Source organism: Cuculus canorus, chromosome 9, assembly GCF_017976375.1.
Source record: "Cuculus canorus isolate bCucCan1 chromosome 9, bCucCan1.pri, whole genome shotgun sequence".
NCBI lineage: Eukaryota > Metazoa > Chordata > Aves > Cuculiformes > Cuculidae > Cuculus > Cuculus canorus.
The window spans coordinates 17,736,822-17,760,475 of NC_071409.1; the positions used below are offsets into that span (position 1 = coordinate 17,736,822).

The window sequence follows — 23,654 nt, forward strand, 5'->3', positions numbered from 1 at the left end:
TTGCATCTGAAGAGAAACAACTGGTTTCGTCGTCGGGTTTTCTACCTGTGAATGTTGAAAAGCAGGTACCACTAGTGTCCTTCATCTAAGGTGACTTGGAATACTTTTTTTTCTCTGATGAAAAAATTATTGAAAATATTAATAAGGTTGGCATTATGTTACCTGCAGTCTCCTGAGGTGACAGGAGGAATCCTCACGATCTTTCTGCCCATAGAGGTGCAACAGCGGATGACTTTGCTTCCCGCAAGGCCAAGTATGATACAGCTGGGCTCCTGGGAAAGTTCACGCTTGGAATAATTTTCCAGGCTTTGGAGCAGTGTTCCTTCCTGGCTATAGTATTTTGATTTTCCTGTAAGGAAGAATGAACAGGCGTGTGTCCTTTGTAACCTAGCACAGGTTGGAGTTGAGACCACTGAGGTTTTCAGTAATTTGTTGTGTGAAAAAATTGTAATACAGAGATCACCTCTGTTCTTTGCAGTCCCCGAAAGCCCCGTGAAAGCAGTCCCAGCATTTCACATGATAAAAAAGAAGTTATTTTTTATCTGATGCCTGGTAGTGTTGGGAAATAGCAGGCTTGGAGGTTATGGTGATGACCTGCTTCCCTGTGCTGAGGGCAGGTTTATAGGATGCAGCCTCTGCTTTGCCATTGCTGCCAGCCATTTCGACTCTGTGTTCTTGCTGTGCTTCACTGCTCACCTCACTAATACACTTAAACCCAATATTACAGCAAGTAAATGTAGTCTAGATAATTGTTTACGCACATAACTGTATCTTGACTATGGCTTCCTTCTTTTCCTTTCTTTTAACCGTATAGCATCAGAAGCGTTAAAACAGACACAGATGCGTCTGTGTGCGCAAGTTCCAGGCACGTGCGTATCTTCCTGCTTTTCTGTCACGAGTATGGCATCAGGGAGGTGTTCACATGGTGGTTTGACAAGAGCTCAGAGATACTGCTTGCAGAGAAAGTGTGAATCTGGAAAAGCATCCATGAGAGCTTGTTCTCTACCCACTCATTTCTGTAATTTCCTGTGGGCACCTTGAATAGTGCTTAAAAAACCAAATTCCAAATGCAGAGAGGAGAGATCTTGCTGGCGGGTGTGCTGAATACTGTATGGTGGGTGATCATCTGAACGCACAAGCAGTGGCAGTGGGAACCACAGCCAGCCAGTGACAGTGAGCATACACTTCAGTTTAATGATTACACTGTACACTTACTTTGTTTATTGTAGTATCCTGGTGTTTATATATAGCTTAAGAATTATCTCAAGGTTTGCGGTTCAGCTGCTGCTACTGTGTAGGAACCTTTATACTTAAAGCTAGAATAACGCACTTCTAAAGTGAATCTGGGTTTTGTAGAAATGCGTGCTGGCTGAGAGGTTGCTGTATTCATTGCTGTATAGCTTGACCTTGAAATGCTGATACAGTTCTGCTGAGCAGTGATGCTAGTGACCTTGCAAAGTTAGAACATACTGATGTTGCTAGGACTTTTTGAGTAAAAAACGTTTCTTTCAAAAGGGTATGAAATGTCATTGGCCTTTATTTTGCTTATGAATTGATTTTTAAGCTGGAGATGGGTGGATGAGAAGGCTTATCTGAATCTATATCAGATATAATGCGATTTAGAGCTGTTAAGTTTAACATCTGTTTAGCTGCTGGTGAAGCTTGATACAGAAATGGCATTAATGATGTACAGTACTGATAGGAAGGACATTAAAGTCATTAATGCTGACTTCATGATTGAAGTGCAGATGGTCATTGATGGTCTTTGAGTGCTGGGGCAATGCTACAGCCAGTTTTCTAATACACTCGTAGTTTTAGCTATCAGTTGAAAAACTGCCCTGACTTTAGCAACTTGTGACCAGCCACGTGTGCTTCGAGTTGAATAGTAGTGTCACTTTCTTTATGATCAATTATTCTCTCTGTTGAAGTTGCTGTTTACAAAGCACTGAAATTTGTGGCACATCACAGGGCAGAAGCTGACTTCCCTTCTCAGAAAATCAGAGATACATCAGCTTCTCTGCTAGGAATCTTTATCTTTTGTTAAAAATAGCATGCAAGATTGCTGAAATGTTGGCGAATCATCATGGCTGGCTTGCTTTAGACATTTGAGACCATTGCTTTGCCTGTAATACCTTCATGAAGGTTTGAGAACAAAAAAAAGGGAAAACATTCTAAAAAGGATAATTTGACACTGTTGGAGCTGAAAGTCGGGCTGTATTTCATAGAGGTGTAGTTTTACAGTTATTAAATATATTAAAGTTGCAATTAAACTTCAAAGACTATAAAGGCATGTGATTAGCTAGTGTGCTAAAGTGATTACAGTTCGTAATGTTTGATTTTTTTAAATTGGACATCAGTGCTGATGACATCTAGAAATTTTATGCCTACAGTGCATTAAGCAATACTGAACAGTCTAAGCTTGTGAAATAGGAAGACAATGGTAAATCAAGTTGTCTCTTAGAAGGCTTATGTATAGATTATAATGTCTGTATAGTTGCACAGAGCATAGGTTTAAGGAGGGAAAGATGTGGACTTCGTAGCACGTAAGTAGAGCTGAAAATGATAGCTAGACCTTCCAAGTCACCACTGTGCTCTTACCAGTTCAGATGTATTTTGGTTTGGAGGTGGTCCCATTTATGTGTGTTTGTGGGTCTGTTGTGACATGGACTTTGCCGTGGTATCTGTAGAAGGTATGGAGGTTCAGATTGAATGAAAAAAGAAGGTAGATAATGGATCAGGATACTTTCCTTCTTGAGTAGCGAGAAGTTTTTGTAGCTCTCAAACACTTGTATGAGCTGTTGGTCCAAGAATGTTTATCTTATTAGTAAGTTGCTCTGAACCAATAACTTTCACTCTTTGTACCTATGAAGTGTTGTATTTTATAGATGGAAAAAAGCTTTCCAGAGTCTGTCTTTTGGAGCATGTCACTGTTAAACTCCAAAGAACCAGTAGCTAGACCGAACAAAGAGGTTTTTGTAGAGGTCTACACCTTACTAGCCATGCTGTGGCCTTTCTTCCCCTGGTTTTCAGTCACTTTTCTGTGGACTAAATTGGGTGGACACTACTGTATTGTCTCTTAAGCTTAAATGCTTAGGGTGATGTTTTGAGTGTGTGCTTCTCCCCACTTCTGTTCCTTCCTCAATTTTCATTTTGTGTGCAGTATTCTGACTACCGTCTTTATTCTATGAACTCGAAGTGGCTTGGGTTTTTTAGATCATGTAGTGGGACCACCACCACGTTTCTGGTGTGCTTTTTCTATCATAAAAGAAAAACCCCGCAGACAAGTGCCTGGCTTGTTGCTGGGCAAGCTCACCACTTATTTACTTTCACTACAAGGATAGTGAAGTCTAAATGTATGTGAATAGACTTAGGAGGTCTGTAGTGGTGTTTGGCTGCTCTGGGAATAAAGAGGAAAATTGATCTGAGGAAACTGCACAACACTGAAAAAATCAGACGCACAATTTGATTGAAAAAAAATTACTGACCTGAAAGTGTGCTTGCATGTGGTCTTACTGTCGATTGATCTTTTTATTAAGGTTCCTTTGAGCCCTTATTCAGATGAGAATTGCTTTAGGCTGCTGTGGGCTGTACCAACACGAGGATGCTTTTAGGGATGGTTTGGTTTTCACTATCCCTTTCTCACCCTGCAGATGCTTTTGAGATGAAAGCATCATTGTGCCTGGTCCAGGGAAAATATGGAAAAGTATATGGAAAACCTATTTCAGCTGCAGTCGAGGATTAAAAATTCTCATCTTTAGTTAAGACAGCAGCCAATATCATGTGCAAAGGTGCTTGTGTTATAGTGTCCTTTGGCTCAAAGGACCATGTTTCCGGTGACCACTGCAGTGTTTGCTCTCTGTTGCCATCTTGAGGTGAAGGCGCTGGAGGTTTGCAAGTGGGGGAGAAGGAGAGTGGCGCTGCCAGTGCTTTCACCAGTAAGTTTGTAAAGCGCAGTGGGTGACTCTTGACAGTTGATTCTATATTCAAAATACATTCTTTATTCTAAAGGCTGAATAAAGATATATAGGTTCATGGGGTGGGGTTATGTTTTTTGAAGAGGAGAAAGTGATACCGAAACTTACTTTTCTTCCCTTTTTTTGGCAGATTTTTTTTACCAGTGGAGTGTGAGAAATAGAGACTGAAGAAGATGAGTGAGCTGGAACAGTTACGGCAGGAGGCAGAGCAGCTGCGAAATCAAATCAGAGTAAGAATTGCTAATTGCTTATTTTTCATAGTAAAGTTTCTCCTTTAAAGAAATAAAGTATAAAAAGATCACATATATCACTTGCTCCTCTTTAAGTCTTGCAGAGCTTAAAATATTTTCAGGATATTTGCTTAAAAATCAGAACAGTAAGCCAGGGGTATTGTGAAATGCATTCATAATATTTCTTGAACAAAATGTTTTATTTCCTGTTGAATTTTGCTGTGTTTTGAAACTTGTCCTGATAAGCATGCAGGTCACAGCATGGAGTGTGAGCGAACCTTCCCGACTGGATGTCGTTTCTGCAGGCCCTATTTCTTTGCTTCCTGTTGACTTTGTTTTTGAAAATGCGGGTCCTCCTGTATGTGCTAATTTCTTGTTGAAATTACTCATTGAAGATAAACTAAGTATGAGCTGTCATGCCCAAAGTCAGTTTATTAGGAATCTGTTGCAACATGCATATATATCAGTATTGCAGGTTTCAGTAGAGAAAAAAGTACAAAGCATAATCAGGATCTTCAAAGTCTGTTTATTCTTCATCAAAATTTCCTTTTTCTAAGTATGAAGCATCCATAAATCTGATTTGAATGGGAATACCTTATTTGCAATCATTACTATCAGCCAAGACTACAGGATTTGTAGGATGTCTTGCATACACACTGACATTTTTAGGCCGACATATGCCAGCAGCGCTGTTTTGCAGTGGTCTGCTGCTTCATGCAGTGGACCGTTAGCTGCTTATTAATATCAGCTGTGCCATAAACACACTGCATGTGTTGCGGGCAAATGGTTCTTTCACTGATGCTCATTCAGTGTTAGTCAAGGAGAGTTCTGATCTTTATCATTTTCACTTAATGCACCAGTGAAAGACAAACCAGGAGTCAGGCAGTATTGTGGCACTGGCTAACCCTTCTAGCAGCTCTGTAGAGGAATGCAAATAAATTTCAAGTTTAATTTGTGGTTTTGTAAATTTAAGCTTTATTATGGAATTGCACAAATAAAAAATATACAGATTTTTTCAGCCCTTCCTTACCTGAAGTGGAAAGACTTTTTATTACGTTGTGATGGGATGAGCCAGTTAGTCGTTAATTCAGTCTTAGTAATGAATCAGTCTGGTGTTATGCAAAATGCTGTTGTGTGAAGAAAGAGATACCAGGCAAGTAAGAGCTTGTCTGCCTTGCGGGAGTGTTTGCTTTGCTTAATTTTGTTTAAGGGCTGCATTTTGTGGCTTTAGGTTAACCCTTGTAACTCTGTCCCTGAAACCTGAAATGGGATCTGCGTGGAGGTAGCTGAGTAGCTATGGCTGTTGCCATTGGAGCTTTTTGATTCAGCTTTGGTAGTTAGTGCCTTTTGGATCTGGTTGCAAGTTTGGATACCTTATGTTTAATTTTAACTTTAAATTAATATGCAATTAAAAATGCTCCCGATAATTTAATAATCAAGACATTTTTTTACCAAATAATGCAGTTTCATATTTATATAGTTGACTGTTCATCTCACATTAAATCATTGCATGGCTTTCTTTCTAAATAAGTGTTTTGGTTGGAATGGGCAAGGGGATAGAATAGGAGCTAAAAAGACTAAGGTTTTTTTAAGTGTCTAGGATATCAAGTGGGCTGGTAATTTTACGGAATTATTTTTGATGCACTTCTAAAAAGAGGGTAGATCACTAAGAGAGTTTGTTTTTTATATGCAGCCAGAAGCTTGCTCTCTTAGTCGTTTACAGCTCCTTGATTTTGCCTGGTATTTTGTCTAACAGTATAATCAAAAAGTCACCTTTGTGTTTGTAAATGTGTTCCAGATAAGATTGTACCTAGCAGCTTCCTAAACTAGAATAAACTGTGATGCATACCCATCAACTTCCCAATAGACTTTTTGTAGTCTGCAGTGGTTTAGAAGTGTTTAATGACTTTTTCTTTACAGTATCTAGGGGCTGTGGCTACCTTCGCCTGCCCGTGCAGTTACTGCAGGTGTAGCTCTGTTCCATACACAGATATTTTATCTCTCCAGCATAGTCTAAGACTGCATCAATTTGAGTTTGAAACATCAGTGATCTATGAACAGTTAGGTAGCAGGATGGCTTCATGATTAAAGTTGTTCCCTAATTCTGTCTATAATAAAGTTCTCATGAAATGCATATCCTCACTTCAGGAACTGAAATTCAGGGTATGATTTTTGGAAGTGTTGCATAGTTGGCACAGTGTGATTTAAAACGGAATGACATTTTGAACAAATAAGACACTATTTAAAAAACTGCCTATAGCTTGGGGAAAAAAGGAATCTTAAGTGTGTGTGCTAGGAAATTGTGGAGGCTGCACGTGGATCGAGCAGGTAGACAACGCAGAATTTGTGAGAAGAAATCTACTGCATGAACTGAGAAAATCTACAGTTCTATAGAGGAGCTTTTTTATGTTATGACACTAATGATTCCGTTAGGATGATGCATATGTAGAAATGACAGTTAAAATGTGAGAATTAAAATAACCTGTTGAAACTTTGCTTTTCCTGCAACTCTGCCAATTCTATGGCAAGAATTAGACAGCCTCAAGAATAGATGTTGCTAATAGCTCATTCTTTAAGAAAAATTGCTTTGTTTCCTTCAGAGTGGATTCAGAATTCATTTTACATTGAACATCTCAGTATTTCAGCTAAACTAAACAATTGAAGTTGTTTAAAATCCGGTGTGTTTCTTCCTGTGGATAAAATAAGTCCAAAGTGCCAGGGGATTTGCTGCTCTGGTATTTTAAACCCCTCCTGATTGCAGACGTCAACATTTCATAAATATTTCTACAGTTCAGACATTTTAAAAATCAGTTGCAATGATTTAATCCAATCTCAGGCTTGCTTTCTGAGAGGAAAGCTATAGAGGGTGGTCAAAATAAACGAACACTAAAAAATTTAAGCTAAAGTTGCAATGTCAAGTAATTCTCAGGCACGAGCTTGAAAAATTTTAAGATCCTGGTCTAAATGTGTTGATACAGTTCCAAAATGTGTGAGTAAATGTTTCTGTTCCTTGTCTCGAAGAAGACGTTGCCATTAGTGTACAGATTGAAGGCTTTCTCAGGGTGGGGACACACACAAACTAGTGGTGAAGATGGTCCTCCATCAGTTGTGGGGTGCCTGCTTCATCGGTTACAGTGGGTGGAAGGGTTTTGCAGGAATTGTAGGGAGTTAGAGAGGGTCTTGTGGCTGACCCTGTGATTCTTTTGCTGCTGGGTTTATCTATAGCTTGTGCTGTAGAGTTCTTGTCTAATTTTAAGCCAATTGTTTTAAACTGTGCTTCTCAGAAGTGGCTGACTGCGTGCCTATGTTTGTTTTTCGAAGAGGGGGGAGCCTGAGGTGCAGGAGTGCAGTGCAGTCGCAATTGTAACTGGAAACAGCTTGTGCAAAATGGGCGCGTTGCAAACTGGGCTCAGTGGTGCTTGCCCGTGTCAGGGGTCCAGGCTGTTACTCTGATTGCACAAATGAAAGTGAAATCTGTTTTCTAGGTAGGGTTGAATAATATGCAGAAAGTCAGTCATGTGCCAGTAGAGCCTGAAATAATGAAGAAGAGATGGAGTATCTGTATGGAGATCTGAGCACTATCTAGTCCATGAAATCAATGAGGGTCATAGTTGACTGGGCTTTTTTCCTTCATTTTGCCTGAAGTGCACCAGCACTTAAGCTTTGCCAAGCCTGCTCTGTGTCCTGCTCTCCAGAGCCTGTCTGTACATTTTCACACTGCCTCTCATGACTAGCATCGCCACATCTGCACGATAAAAGGGTTAATGCAAGAGCCCCATGTAGCACAACGCTTGCTAATCATCTATAATATGTGGTTGCTTTTTCAGGTGGATCAGTTCTTCCCTTGGTGCTCAGCACAACATGAGTGAGCACGCCCACACCGGGGAAAGAATACAGGGAAGAGGGTAGGCGCTGGGACTTTAGGATGGCTCCGAATACCTTTGAATCTCATATTCTGTAGAAAGGGAGACTCAAAGGTTGCTGGGGCACGGCCCTTCTGAAGTCCCTCTTCCTCCACTACCCCTAGCTTGAGTGCCCGTGCTGTAGATTCCTTGGACAGTAGAACAGGGTGACAGAAGGCATATTGGTGTGTAAGCTGTTCTTGACTTGTGGCTTTTTGAGTGTGGTGAAGCCTGGCGTAGGAGTTACTTTTTCTTCAGACGCTTTCTCTCAGTTGATGCTTGGTGTTGCCTTTTAAATTCAAATTGTTCCATTCTTTTGTTTCAGGATGCAAGGAAAGCATGTAGTGACACAACTCTTGCTCAGGTGTGTTTTTAATTTTGTGTTTAGCTGTTACTTGATGTGTATATATATATATATATAAAAAAAAATCCCTACCATTTATGATTGTAACATGTTCCTGTTTAGAAGCTGAAATAATAAAGTGAAAGAAGCCTTTGGAAATGTACTGTGTATTTATCCAGTTATTTAAAACAAAGTGAAACAACCCCACCAAAAAAACCCAAACAAATAAAGTGAACAGCAAACTCCCCCACCATCTTAGTGGGTCCTACTCCCAGTTTACCTTCTAAATAGAGTGTTTGTTGTGTTTAGTATATTTAGAAAAACTTCAATAAATGTCTTCTAACTGTATTTTGGAAACAAAAGTATTTTACGTTTAAAGTTTTGCCATGCTTTAAAAAGTAACAATGCAGTAAGTATTGGAGGGTTTTCTTCCATGAGTTTTGGTGAAAAACTTTCGGATTTAATAGTCTGGAAAAGCTTCAGTATTACATAGGATTGCTTTTAAAAAACTTCCTGAGGGTTCAGCCATTGTGCGTGTCAGTGTATCTTCTGGACAATCTGTTTTCCTCAGTGTTGCGTGGACTTAATCCTGGGTTGTACACTTCTATCTTTTTTTTTAATGTTGCTTGCCAAGATAGATTGTTTTCTATCAAAGTTCAAATGTATTCAGTTATCTTGTATAGTAAAAATAGTTCTTGGTATCTCAAGGGTTTGTTTTATTTATTTTTAGATCACAACAAGTCTGGACTCAGTGGGTCGAATCCAAATGCGAACAAGGCGTACGCTTAGAGGTCACTTGGCCAAAATCTATGCTATGCACTGGGGATCTGACTCAAGGTTTGTACAAGTAATCCTTAAACCTGTGATTTAAGGGTAAGAAATCAGATTGTGGACTTCAGAATTAATACCATATTTTGAGAGCCATATAGTGTGGTGTTGGTGCCCCTGCAGGGGGATCACAGACCACGACTGTGGTGGGGTTATTATCTTTAGTTACAGTTTGCGTTTTCAAAACCAGTGAGGATTGCATAGTGGTAATGGAGAAGCTGTGGTTGAAAGGAGAGGTACTTTGCTTGTTTTTACCACAGGCATTTTGCATTTTCCTTCATTTAGTTTTAACTAAGTTCTTCAAGTCTATTTAAGCAGAGGGGAGGGTATGTGGTATTTTTTGCAATGATGGATATTGTGTTTTCCAAGATGTTGAATAATTACATAACTTCTGTAATAACAGAGATTGAAGAACTTTGCAGACAAATTTTATTTCATCGAGGGAAAAGATACTTTTGCACATAGTGGGAAAATCTACTTAGCTTCTTGGAAGCAGTTTCATTCTGCTGCCTTCAGAGCAACTGATAGTCAGATGTTAACAGTGCCTCAGGGTTGTAAGATTTATTTTCCCCTAATTTTCTTGTTTACTTTTGTGTAGTTCTATAGGTTAAATATTAGTGTATGAAACATAAAAGCATCTGTGGAGAGAGTTCATCAAATGGGTTTTCAGTAATTCGTTTGGGTTTGTCCATTGTTAATCATGAGTCCCTATGAACACGTGGTTCTTCAGTCAGGTAATCTATAGATCTTCACAGATTCTTTCCAAAAAGCTGCCTCCTGCTGCCTTTCTCTCCCTCCCCCAAGGGGAAAAAAAAAAGCAGAGGGTAATATGAAATTTCTGAGTCACTTGCTAATCATGCATGAAGTATGTGTGTTTTGGGATATTGTGGTTTGTTTTATATTAACATTTTATTTTGTGTTTATATTTAGGCTACTAGTCAGTGCTTCTCAAGATGGAAAACTAATTATTTGGGATAGTTATACAACAAATAAGGTAGAGTTATTTATAATCCATATCAATAATTCATGCAGAATATGTTTGAGGGGGGTTGTGTCTTTTTTACTATAGTTGCAAGGCAAAAATGAAGGAATCTTTTCCTAATTCAGAGTATCTTTTTCTTCTTCTTTCATGACTAGCTGATTGCTGGTGATGTGTTGTAGTTTGTGGCTGGGAAGCAATAGTTGGAGTGAAAATCTTACGTGTTACTTAGAGTTTACTATTGCAGTAGCTTGTAGCTGTTGCTCTCTACCTGTGTGGTGCTGCTTCTGAAACTAATTTGGTTTTCAATTGTAGAAACACAGAACCTCAGAATTTACAAGAGTGCTTTGCTTTTGAGGGCAGAGAAAGGAGGAGGGGAAAAAAAACCCCAACAAAAAAGAGCGCCGTTAAATGAGAAAAGCGTAGGTAGAGTGTGGAGTGGGGATCTGCTTCTGTAAACTGTCCAGTCTCCATGGGTACAGCCATACCATTTTATAACCTGTAGTTCAGAGATGTAGAAGATTTGGATGAAGGAATCAGAGTAGAATAAAAGAATGTTGTAAATATTTAAATTTAAAATAGCTTTACTATTAAATAATGTTGTACTGATGTTCCGTATATCTACCCTGGAGACAACTGGTACTTTTCATCCTAGTATGTATAAATACGGGATGGGTTGTAATATGTTGTGAAATCAAAATACTGAAATTTACAGTCTACTCTGTTTGTTAATTCTTCTTTAATTCATTAACTGATACAAATTACCTCGGTGCAAAATGAAAGCTAACGTATGACGTAGCATTCATGAGCTCTGTCTTTCCAAAGATGCACGCCATTCCTTTGAGATCCTCCTGGGTGATGACTTGCGCGTATGCACCATCTGGAAACTACGTTGCCTGTGGTGGATTGGACAACATCTGTTCCATATACAACTTAAAAACCAGAGAGGGCAATGTGAGAGTGAGCAGAGAACTCCCAGGGCATACAGGTCAGCCACATTCTTGCTTCAGCATTGTTTTTTATTGCACCATATGAAACAATCTGGCTTTGAGGTACCTTGTGAACTGTGAATAATTTTGTTGGTCACAGACTAGCTGCAGGAGAACTTTAATCTGCTCTTGGATTTTAAACTTCATTTGTTATTCCTGGATTTGAAGCTAATGTAACTGTTTTGATTTTAGGATACTTGTCCTGTTGTCGCTTTCTAGATGACAACCAAATTGTCACTAGCTCAGGAGATACCACATGGTGAGTTTTTGAGCTATGTTGGCCTTTCTTTTTTTTCTTTCCCCCCCCTTTTTTTCCTCTCCAATGCTTTAATTTGTATTTAAAACTTGAACTTTCAGATAACCACATACGTTGTGTTAATGTTGTTGCTTTGTCTGCAGCGCTTTGTGGGATATTGAAACTGGTCAACAGACCACCACGTTCACTGGGCATACTGGCGATGTGATGAGTCTCTCTCTAAGTCCAGATATGAGGACTTTTGTTTCGGGTGCCTGTGATGCTTCCTCGAAGCTTTGGGACATTCGAGATGGAATGTGCAGGCAGTCGTTCACAGGGCATGTGTCAGATATTAATGCAGTTTGTGTAAGTGATGGTTTGTATTTCCACATGGAAAGGATGGGGGAGGATAAAAACTGTGATTGCATGAATTTGGCTCTGTAGTCTACTGGGTTACCTTGATTTAAAATCAGTTACTTTGTTAGGATGGAGACTGTTAAATTGTATATAAGGTTATTTAATAACTTATGGTCTAGTTTGTAACTGAATTATTATTACTGTTATCTATGATGCATTGGAGTGTTCTTGGATAGTTTCAGCTATGTTTTTGTTCAGTAACTGAGACTTGAGGGTTTTTTTTTAAGAAGCAAAGAATGGAGGAGGGAAATTCTGCAGTGTGGCAGTGTGTTAAAAACTGAAAATTGTAGATAAATGTGATACCCTGAGAGGGAGGAAAATAGCCAGACATCCTCACATTGCACTTTTTTGTTGAACAAATGTGTATTTGATATTTTCTGTTGAAAAGAGCTTTCAGCAAAATATTCTGGAAGGCAAGGTTAAAATCAGTACTAGGTTGAATATTCATCCCTGGAATAATTTTGTAATATTTATAAACTGGGTTATATTTCCTCTCTGTCATAGTAACACTATGTTCTGATCTGCAAGATGCAAGCTCTGATAAATGGGGAATGAAATCTAAGTCTAAGCTGCATCTGTTTTTGATAAACAGGAAAAATTATTAAGGCTGAGAAAATACCAAACGCATGACCAGTAGAAAAATGCAGTTCCTATACTTAGAGCTGAATCCTGAGATGTGTTGAGCTATTTTCATTCCTATTTCAATCAATATGGCTGTTGCAAAAATGTCTGTGGCTTGCAAGCAAGCAATTAAATTTCCAGTCTTTTCTTTTGGTTGAGCCAAGGGCTGACCAGCTCAGGGTGTAACATTGCATACCACCTCAGCCAGGTCTTCCTGGCCCACAGCCAGGATGCACAGAACGGCGTCTTGCTTCGTTCTGTGGGAGTTAGTTGCATCCCCTTTGTCTCCTGTTATACCACATGCAGGAACTGTCTGGGCAAAATTCCAGTTGCTCAGGTGTTACCAATACTATCGTGTAAGTGTGGTGTGGCAGAGCTGTGTGTATGTGATGTTTTAACATGGAGATTTTTAACAAATCATTCTGCCTTTATCTCATCTCCCTGGCAAAACAGTCCTGTGATGTTTTTGAAATAACGCATGAGCGATGTATTTTTCCGATGTAAAACTCTTTGTCTCTTAATTAAAACTTCCAGTTTTTCCCTAATGGACATGCATTTGCCACTGGTTCTGATGATGCCACCTGCCGACTCTTTGACCTGCGTGCAGATCAGGAATTAATGATGTATTCGCATGACAATATCATCTGCGGGATCACTTCTGTGGCCTTCTCAAAGAGCGGTCGCCTCTTGCTAGCAGGTTATGATGACTTCAACTGCAACGTGTGGGACACTCTGAAAGGGGAGAGAGCGGGTGAGTACACGTAACCACAGCAAGCTGAAGCTTTCTGTTTCCTTAGCAGAAGATGGGTATTCAAAATCTGCACAGTGCAGAGCCAGTTCATTGCCAATGCTATTGCTGACGTTACAGAATCTGCTTGTTTCCTCTTAACACTGCTTTCTTTTGTAATGGCATTCTTTTATTTTATTGCATTTGGCTGTATCTTCCACTTGTTACACTGCATTACAGTTCCCTCTCGATGGTGTCTGGAGTCATTGTTCCAGTCAGTGAAATACTCCTGTTCTTGGGCATTGGCCACGATGTGTCTCTGTGCTGGCAGACACCAACTCTAAGGCTAAAGAACAGCCTCTAAAATTACATTACATCTACAGAAACTGTATTTCACTAAAGTGTATGAAATTAAGTGATACAAAATTATACATTTGCATTGACTCGTGCACCCATCAAAAGAAGTAATTCAGTTAGTAATAAGACTTTGCTTTGAGGACCATAATTTCCTGCTGTGGACACTTCAGTCCTTGAATTAGTCACTTCTGTCAGGGACAAGGGACACCTTTCAGTAGATCAGATTTCTCGAAGCCCCATCCAGACCTGCCCTTGAGCAACTCTAGGGATGGGACATGTACCATCTCTTTGGGCAACCCATATCAGTGCCTCACCACCCTCACAGGAAAATATTTCTTCCTAATATCTAATATAAATCTCTCCTCTTTCAGCTTAAAACTGTTACCCCTCGTCCTGTCACTGCACTCCCTGATAGAATCCCTTCCCAGCTTTCCTTTGGCCCCCTTGAAGTACAATTCTATGGTAGCATGTTTATAGCATATCTACATCTTTCTCACTCCGTATAGTAATTTAAATGCTGGGGCCTGGTTTGGTTCTGAACCTTGATTCTGCTGTGTGGACCAAAAGCACATCCTTTTCCATAAGAAGGGAGGCACATGGACAGGCCGAATTTTCATAGACCTGGTTGTGGTACCTTGGGAAAGCAGACAAGGGCAGGAATGGTAGAAAGGAAGCATAAACCAGGTGGGAAGAGGTAGGGTACAGTGCTGCTTTTATAATAGTTGGGCACAATACATGGGGAATTTTTAATCCTTAGGGTTTGCAAGACATGGGTTGCTTAGGGTAGTTTCTGTATCTTGGGTGTTGTCAGAGGACATCGCATTTGATTTTTGGAAGTATTCAATGGCTGAAGTTGTGGACAGCATTGCTGAAAAGAGGGAAAAAAACAGTAGAGAGCCTGATTAGGGAAGAGGAGGTCTTTGGGGCAGAGAGAAGGATAAGTCGCAGGGGCAGAGAGAAAAATGGAGGGAGTATTGTGTACATCTGCTTTTAAAAATCTCATTGTTGAGTTTTGTGATCTGGCTGTTACAGTGCATGTAGTTGGTCGGGGTAAAGATGAAGAGGACAATTAGATCTTGCATTACATCTTTTTTAGGAAATTTGAAGACTTACAGGGGGAGAGCAGAGCAGCAGCTGAAGTCCTTGACGTGCCATGAATATTAACTGGCATTGCTTCTCCTTTTGCAGGTGTCCTTGCTGGCCATGACAACCGTGTCAGCTGTTTAGGTGTCACCGATGACGGCATGGCTGTAGCTACAGGGTCTTGGGACAGTTTTCTCAGAATCTGGAATTAACTGGGAGCCAAACATGTACATTCTCCATTTGAGACCTGGAGAGATCAATGCTGCAGCCTATAGCTGTGAAATAACATTTCTACCTTGTATTTGCAGGTGAAGTTTTTCTATTCACTGATTATTACACAAAAAGGCTTTCTGTAAACTAGAAAAAAAATCAAGTGAAGAAATAGGGGAGGGGGGAAGAAATCACTGACTTTTTAAAAGGGGCCAGCACACATAATCATGGTGACCGACAAACTAAGAGCCAGTCTTTTTGTTTTTGGTGGTTTGGTTAGATTGTCCTTGAAGGGTTTTTGCTTGTGCTCAGTCTGTTAATCCTGTACTTTTTTTTTTTGTACATAACAGAATATACACATTATAGCAGCCAATCATGTAACATTTGTCTGTATGTAAAGAAATATGTTTGCATTTTATAAGGAACTACATTTATAGCTTTGCTTTTAACCTGAGATGTCACTTCTGAGTTTTGTAGCGGGTGAACTAGATTGCTGTTTTAAATGTTTTTGTGAATTTACTGTAGATAAAGTGAAGCCAATGGTATGTATGTGTTTTTATAATGGAAGGCATTTGAATTTTTTTAAAGGCCCTGGAGACTCCCAGTTAATACCTACCGCCTTATTCACTCACTTCTTGACCTGCTTGCCTATTTTTAATCATGGGGGTTCTTCCTTCAAGCCAGTGGTTCCTGGTTCATCCATTGGCAGTCATGGCCTCCAAACACCAAGGGGTTAATGCCAGGCAGACTTGCAACAACAGCAAAAATAATTAAAAAAATAAAGTAAAAATAAAATTAAAATTGGGTTCCAGAAGTATTGGCTCCCTTACTGCAGCTTTTTGCATCAGTTATTCCACGCAGTCCTCGGGTATGGAAGCCAAGCGACCTGCACTGGTGGCGTCAGTGGCTGAGTGCTTTTCCTTTTGGACAGTGCAGCTCTAAGGAGATGAGGTAGTTTTGCCCCATCACAAACTCAGCTGCTTTGCACTAACAAAATGATTTGGCGTGATGCTCGGAGTGCAGAGAGCAGTGCATTTGCAAAGCTTGCTCAATTACCACAATCAGCTGAGAAATTCAGGAGGACTTTGCTTGAATTCTTAAAGAAGATTTAAATGTGCAGTTAATCGCCTGTAATCCCCCTCCAAAGCAGGGGCTTGCCAAAGCATACCACAACCAAAAGCGCTTGTTGTCAGTTATGTGCAGTGTGAATTATAAAAGGAATTGTGTAACTTACAAGGAACCAAATAACCTTACTTACCTGTGTGACCCTTTAAAGCTTGACACCATAAACTTAGCGGCTTGCTTGTTCTCCTGCGCTCACAGAGGTCTGTGCCATGGTGGCTTATTTAGATGCTAGTTGTTCTGCAGCTCTGACACTGTAAATAGACATTTTCCTCTCCTACTCCTGATTTTATTCCGATTTTTATGTCTCTTGCTTATAGATGATAGGTTCTGATCACGTACAATTGAGTGTAGATAGAGGAAAACCAAGTGACTGATGCCCATTTGAAACTACTCGGGAAGATCGCTGAACTTCTTAGTGCCTGGCAGCGTGCCTGTGCTTCCAATGGGTGTTCTCTTGGGAATCAGAATGTGTGCAGTGGTTTTGGAAGGGGGAATTAAGTCTATCGGCTTCTCCTCAGTGACTTATTTTAAATATATGTGAATTTTAAATAATCGGGTCGGAAGAGAATGTTAATCTGCCCTTATCTGACATTATGGGGAGCCTGGGGATCGCTGGGTCAGGTAGTAAATATAAGTTCCCAGTATCTTGTAATACACCAAAACAGATCTGTGGCAGAGATGATGATTTGTCAAGTTTCTGACATTCGGAATCCTAAATTTCAGTACTTCCAGACTGTGCCTGTAAACGTGCCACGTCTGTAATGGTGAAGTAGCCGATCAATGTACCGGTCAATCACAGTAAATTAACTTTTAAAGAGAAAGGTGCATCCTGTGCTGGAGAAGTGTACATCTATTAACAGCAGGCTGTGGCGTAGGACCACAATCACACTGTGTTGTGTTACAGGAATTCCTCAGCGTTTTGCTTTGTGATCTGTCTGCATTAACAGAACTATTGTGGAATTCTTGTTACTCTCCGAAGAGAGCAGACTCAGTTTGGTTTTTTAGTGGTACACTTGATTATTTTTTTTAACTCACAGCTGCCTTGAGTAAATCATTCTGGAAATTTGTTACTAAGGAATTGTAAGAAATATATTCTTTTTCTAAAACCTTTTTTCCATGGAAATGTGTTTTGAACCAATTTCCTAGTCAACACCATTGCGAAGACAGGTGCCATTTTTACATTCTGGTATTAAAGTGGTTTCTACTTGGAAAACTCCAAAAGCAATTTTACAAATGTATATAACTTTTCTTAAAAGTTGAGGTGGGCTGTGAACATGGACATGGCTCTCGTACAGGTATCGGTGCAAATAATGTCACTGTCATTGTTGCTGGGGCTGTCTGTTGGATTCGGCTGCTTTTAAAATGAATAATAGGGAATGGCAGCCACTTGTCAGTGAGGTTTCCAACAGCATCACACAGCTCTCTGCCAGCTTTTACTGCTGGCTTAACTGGGGTTTGTAGCACTGCAGGTCCTGAGGTGCCTCCTTTGGCGTTGGCGCACAAGGAAACCCAGAGTAAACCCGAGCATGACTGGGGAAACCATGTCTGCTACTTCTTGGGAACTGGTAGGATACTTGTGATAGATCCTGCCATGGTGATGGTTGCTGTTTAATTACTGTGTTTAAGGTAACACATTGTTGGATGGGGCCAAGTAATGAACTTGTCAGGCTGTGGTGTTCCTTTTTCTGAATGGCTGTTGGTGATCTTTCCAGATCGATGCCCTTACTAAAGATGTGGCTTTAATGGTGAAAGCTTAACCTCCTTCAGATATGGGGAAGGTTATAAAATGATCCTTCATTAGGTTTTAAGTAGAAGGCTTTATTGCCAGCTGTGAATCTCAGTGGTTTGTGCCTATAGTTTGGTATAGGCTGAAGTGTGCAGCTTGTGGGACTTCTCCCCATGCACTGTGAGAGCTGATTCCCTGGTTACACAGCAGATGCTGCAGCACGAGCGGGTACACCTTAACCTGCCTTTAAAAGTTTGTTGCCAAACTACATTGCTATCTGAATTTCAGATAACTGGTGCGATTATAAAATGAATAACTGAGAACACTGCGCAAGAGCAGTGGCAAGGCAGCTCTTCCCCAGCCTCTCTTCTGAAAGTCCGTTGGTTATGGCTTAGAAAATGGGACTGTGTGCTTCGCGTAACCAGGTCTGTTTTATTCAGGTACAGTTTTTGTCAGCGTTTCCCAATGTTGATTTAACTTTGCAATAGAGAATACTCACCAGGCAAGTGCCCAGCCTGGGTTCATGCCTGTGTGCTAGAGATACTGGTTGGGATTCTGGAAACCAAAATGCTGCTGTGTGGCATCTTGCTGATGTACACTCGCTTACTCCAGTAATGTGAGCCTGTTCCCATCTGCCGCCAGACCTTTTTTCTTCCAAACATCACTGTCCTCTGCCCTGCTCGGTTGCAGATATGTCTCAGTTCCTGGCAGAACTGCTGGGTCCTTGTATGACAACAACATACACCATCGGAGACGGAATGCGGATTAAATAGGCTTTTCCCCCTGCCTAAGGAGAGGGCCCGACCTTGATTTGGCAGAGCTGAACCAATGTACGAGCTGGTCCCAGTGTGCTTACTGTAATGCATGGGGTGGAAATAGTTAACTCTAATTCAGTTAGTGTAACCGCTTGTCCCACAATGAAGTTCACATTATGTTAAGGTGGAATGAAAACATTGTGATAACATTCCAAGAGTGTTTAGTCGTCCCTCTCTGAGGACACTGTCACCTCCACTAGGTTTAGTGCTGTGCTTTAAGATGTTGGTGAGAGTATTGGCTAATTCAGCTCGTTGGTATAAATGGTTGTGTAGCAGAATGACTGATTTTTGAGATAGCATTTCCTGTAAAAGTAATTAAGCATGGGTTGATGGTGCACTTTGTATACAGTAATCTGGCATGCATGCTGGTAAAACTACTTCCTACACTTCAGAGGCACCACAAGCCTTTTTATCCAATTGCTGGTTATGTAAAATACATGCAGAATGTTAATGCAGTGTTGTTATGGTAAATGTGTGAGCAGTGTTACTAATTGATATAACTGATAACAGATTACATGTGCCTGACATTCTTATACCACACAGTATGTTTAGGTTTTAACTAATATGGACTTCGGTGGAGTAGTCTTAGGTATTTCAAGCCTTTGTTTTACTTACACGATGGTGCTCTCTTTGTGTTTTTCTCCTTTTTTTTTAAATAAAAGCATCGGAACACTTGTAGTACATATTACATCCAAAGGAGTCCAAAACAAAATGCTTCTAAACATGCTTGGGTTTAATTTGCCTTTAGTTCCAGCACTTCTCATTGGCTACCTTTGTTGGTTTTTTTTAACTTGTTGCTGACTACTTTGGAAAACTTTGGTCATGTTACCAATTATGAAGTGATTCTGCACTGCCTTTGGATTGTGTATGTATTCAGAAACAGTCTTAAAGCTTTTATTTAAGCTATTAAAAAAACCAGGGACTCGTGCCATTTGTTCTTTAACAGTGCTGTTGTAAAAAGACTTCCCTGTGAAAAAAAAATATCACTTGCTATGAACTCTGTTTATAGCTTTTTTTTTTTTTTCCCCACGATGGATCTTTTCTTTGTATTTGTACAGTGGCTCAGTGAAAGATGTTGCCATGAGTTGATATTGTAACCAATAAACAAGTGCTTTTAACCAGACCCTCTCAGTGGTGAATGCTTTGTGCTGCAGGTCCCCTGCCTCAAAGGTTCCTCCCAACGCGGGAAGCACAGATGAGCTCCACCTACAGCCATCACCTCTGCTTTCCTGGTCCCCATGAAGTGCAAGGTTCGGGTGCATGTTGAACAGCCAGATGGTAGAGAGGTAAACTGCCCTGAGGAACAAATAATGCAAGTGCCTTCCCCGGGCAGCCTGGGGCTGCTGCAGCAGGGGACCCAGCTGGGACTTGGGCACCCGTCCTGGCCAGGGAAAACCAAATCAGTCTTAGACTGATGTTCTTGACATCAGGATTCCCATTACACAATCCCCACTCCCTTAGGGCACACGCCTTTTTCTTTAAGTCTACAGCATTATTTTCCCCAAACCATGTAACTGCTCAGTAGCTGCTGTACAAAGTGCTCTGCGTGCCGGGCTGCTCTGGGAAGCAGCTTATTGCAATTCCACCTCAGCGGTTATGGATATGACAGGGTGAGGCCTTCCCCTCCGCTCCCCCTGCCCAATAACTTACTAGGACACAGGGGGAGTATTTTTTTTAATAAATAACTGTAGAACACATGCATGGAACGTTTTATCTTGATACAACATCCATGAAAAGGCTCCCACCGGAGAGCATTGTTACACACCTGTAACCTCACGCACAACAAGGCTGGGCTGTAGCTCAGTTGCCCTCAAATACCTCAACGCTGTTAACAAAGTTCCAAGAGAGCCAAGCCTAGGCTGGCACAGTCAGAAACAAGCACTAAAATACTCTGGTGAAAACAAGTGTTCTTGCTTTGTCTTTAAATAATTAACTGCCTCTAGCATTAGATTTTACATCTATTTCCTTAAGACAGTAGCCCTTGTTTACTGTTGAAGATTTCATTTAGTCATGTTAACACTTCCATAAAAATATATAAATATTTTGAAAAGGCTTTTATTTTTAAAATAAGTTATTTTTTAAAAGTCAAGGTAGAAAAAAACAGGTGTTAAGTAATTGCAGATGGCAACAGCAAAAAATGTTTGTTCTAAGAGAGGCTTTGCCTTGCTGGAGATGCACACAGAGGGAACTAAGCTGACACAGCTGCCCTAAGCCTTTCCTGGAGGAGACGTGTTCTACAGAAGATCTAAGGGGCTGCTGAGGACATCACCTGAGTAAAGCCAGTCAAACCCACCCTCTCCTGGCCCTGGAGATCCAGCAGCAGAAGCTCAAGGTCAAGCCTGACACCCTGAGCTTCCCTACCCAACACCTCCAGGTGAGTGAAGCCCAATCTACATGGCAAACTCCCCTTCGCGTGGATGTGGGCGTGGTGGCAGTGACCCACACCTGCGGCTCTGCCATGGGTTCTGGCAGTGCTCTCCTGGGCAAATGACCACATCACCACTTTACAAACTATGAGAAACCTGACAAATGTGTTGAAAGAAGGTTATTTTTAGTTCAGCAGTGCCACCCTGGCTAGATGGGGAAGCCAGAGGGGAAACTGGAGCCTACTGCGTTTCATCAGCGAGTGCTCCACAGTTCAGTCCTCTTTCACTTCCATTTGAGGAAGAGGAACTGCTGCCCAGCATAATCTCACTTGCTTTCAAAACAGTGACCCTTTCCCTATGCTAGAGCTTGTGCTTCCCTTCCTTACCCACCACCCCACACAAAGCAGCAGGAGCACCCAGCCCTGGCCCACTCCTCAGCAACTGAAAACAGGAGACAGCAGTGACTGTGATAAGCTCTCTCTCCCCGCAGCAACTCCTGGATGCCAGGAAGCGAGACGTGCCACTGCCCCAACACTACTGAAAACCAATAAGAGTTTGGGTTTTTATTGTCGAGTGCCCAAAGAAATTTAGTGTTTTAAGGTAATTTTTAACTCAAAATCTGCAAAACAAACATAACCGAGTGCCACAGCTCTTCAGTTTGGTTCAGCATCTGAGTCCAAAACAAATTTTACAATAATTAACAAGTGTAATCAAAGTAACATTTAAAATAGAAATAATTTCATGTGACTCCAGAGAGAAGTATAATCTGTAAAATTTCTACTTTGTCCTACAAAGGATCCCCAGGAAAGTGAGCAAGGCTGTTTCATTTACTCTTTTGAAGAAAATGCTTTGTAAAGCGATCTAGTTCATTCTCAAGGTGAATGGCTTTATTTCTGTAAAACAAACAAAAGCGGTGGATTTACTTCAGTACATCACAGAGGAACATCACAGAGGAAGAGTAGTGCTTTGCTTCTATTCAATTCCTGAAGCTCACTGCACTAAAAAACTAAACACGTGCTCTGGCCTAAGCCTCAGCCGCAGTGAGCATGGGGCCTGACTAGGCAGCAGGAGGCTGCCAGCTGCCCGCTACATGCTTCCTTTTCCCCCAACGGCTGTGCCAGGTGTATCCGGGACTTCCCTGGCTCTGGCCTTTCCTTTAAGTGTTTAACTTGGGAGAGGCTCTGCCGTGCAAGCAGGGCACGCAGCGGGGTCCCTAACAGGCCGTTCGTGCAGCATTTCCGTGCCACAGAGTGTGCACTGTTGTGAGGTGCTCAGCCAGTTGTGGTGTTGAATGCCCAAGGGCAGGCGGCAGCCAGGGGATAAGAACATGAAACTACAGCTGAGGCTGCTTGTTATGTCCCTAAACCACCAACTGCTGGAAGTTTCTCTTCTGTAAACACCCCCTATTGGTGCTAGAAGAAAAACAACATTGCAGTGACTGCCTCTACACAGTACAGCTGCTCTCGTGTCCTGCAGGGAGGGCACCACCTTAATTTACCTACAGAAGACCAACAGTCTTCAGAAAGCCATCTCTCCCATACAATAAAGGAAGACAAAGGCAAAAAGCTAAGAAAGAATATTTTTGGAGCTTTGCTCATTCACCTAGGTAGAAGCGTTCGTGTATTTAACTTAGCCAAAGCTGCTCAGTTACAAGTAATACAGGTGTTGCTGCACACCCTTCTGTGCCTCTGCCTACCTCATTTCCACAAGCACCAGTCTCACTGATGTCCGCAAGGCTCCTACCTTAGCTCCCTGGAGTTGCTCTGTATGTTCTCCAGCTGATCTATTTCTGTGGAAAGCCTAGCAATTTCTTTTTCCAGGTTTTTCTGGGTAATATCCACCTGCTGACAGAGCCGAGCAAAGGTAGTGGCCATTTCCCTAAAGGGAAACCAAGTTTGTAACTGTCATTTATGGAAAAAAAATTAAAAAAATGAAACCCACATAAATCCCACAGCATCGCAGTGTGCAGCAGAACCCAGCAATCAAACTCTCCAGCTGTTAACAGATTACAGAATAGCAGAAAGCAGGAGAATCACGTATTTTTTAATTAAAAAAAGAAACCTTAGGCATTAAAAATGCACCCCAGTGTCTGCCAAAACTGTCTGGCATTTTTTGACTGCGCATCAGCACGTGCGTGTCCAAGATGAGGACTCTGTCAGCAACACATGCTGGAGCAGCCGAGTGCTCCCTGCACCACGCTAAGCGCCCTGCGCACAGGAACACGAGCCCTTTGCAGGGTGAGGAGCACCCCAGACTGGCTGAGGCACCCAATCCTAGTTGCTGCCTCAGCCACGTGCTCCCAACCAAAGTTCTAAGACTTATCCTTGCACACAAGAGACAAAAAAAACCCATTACCACCCCGGGCCAGCAACCAGGCTCTCCCACAGGAGAGGAGACCTCTCCTCTCTACTTCACCTCACTGGAGCACTGGTTTGAGTCCAGCTCTTCCATGTCCTCACAGAGACACACAGCTGCTGGACACAGGGATGATTCTCTTTCCTCTGCTGAAGCTGAGCTTTGTATTAGTAAAGTATTCCCTGGGCTACACAGGAGAGGTGTTCTGCACCCTGCTGGTTAGAGGTCTCACTTAGCAGGCCTAATTTTCTGAAATAATAATTTAATCAGAACAAACTGTTTCAACAGGAGGGGCTGTGGGACACAATCACCCAGACATTACTTTGCAAAGACAGGTGAAAAAGTATTTGGGAAATAGACACACAAGAAGGA

General features: G+C 41.3%; 2 protein-coding genes across 5 annotated transcripts in view; one reads left to right on the forward strand and one right to left on the reverse strand.

The window, feature by feature from the left end:
- Positions 1-15,751, forward strand: part of GNB4 (G protein subunit beta 4) — a 28,183-nt gene extending 12,432 nt beyond the window's left edge. The window contains exons 2-10 of the mRNA XM_054074860.1: positions 4,105-4,204; positions 8,432-8,470; positions 9,180-9,286; positions 10,208-10,271; positions 11,082-11,244; positions 11,438-11,504; positions 11,645-11,846; positions 13,053-13,269; positions 14,791-15,751. Of these exons, the coding sequence (XP_053930835.1) occupies positions 4,148-4,204; positions 8,432-8,470; positions 9,180-9,286; positions 10,208-10,271; positions 11,082-11,244; positions 11,438-11,504; positions 11,645-11,846; positions 13,053-13,269; positions 14,791-14,897 (1,023 nt within the window). The 5' untranslated portion in view covers positions 4,105-4,147 and the 3' untranslated portion in view covers positions 14,898-15,751. The remainder of the gene's footprint in view (positions 1-4,104; positions 4,205-8,431; positions 8,471-9,179; positions 9,287-10,207; positions 10,272-11,081; positions 11,245-11,437; positions 11,505-11,644; positions 11,847-13,052; positions 13,270-14,790) is intronic.
- Positions 15,752-15,758: 7 nt separating this feature from the next.
- Positions 15,759-23,654, reverse strand: part of MFN1 (mitofusin 1) — a 29,507-nt gene continuing 21,611 nt past the window's right edge. The window contains exons 15-16 of one of the 4 annotated variants that reach the window (XM_054074858.1): positions 22,671-22,805; positions 15,759-21,820 (exon numbers count right to left, since the gene is read on the reverse strand). In XM_054074858.1, the coding sequence (XP_053930833.1) occupies positions 21,751-21,820; positions 22,671-22,805 (205 nt within the window). In that variant the 3' untranslated portion in view covers positions 15,759-21,750. Of the gene's footprint in view, positions 21,821-22,670; positions 22,806-22,847; positions 23,532-23,654 lie in introns of those variants that run through there. The other 3 variants (XM_054074859.1, XM_009559288.2, XM_054074857.1) reach the window with 3 other exon arrangements.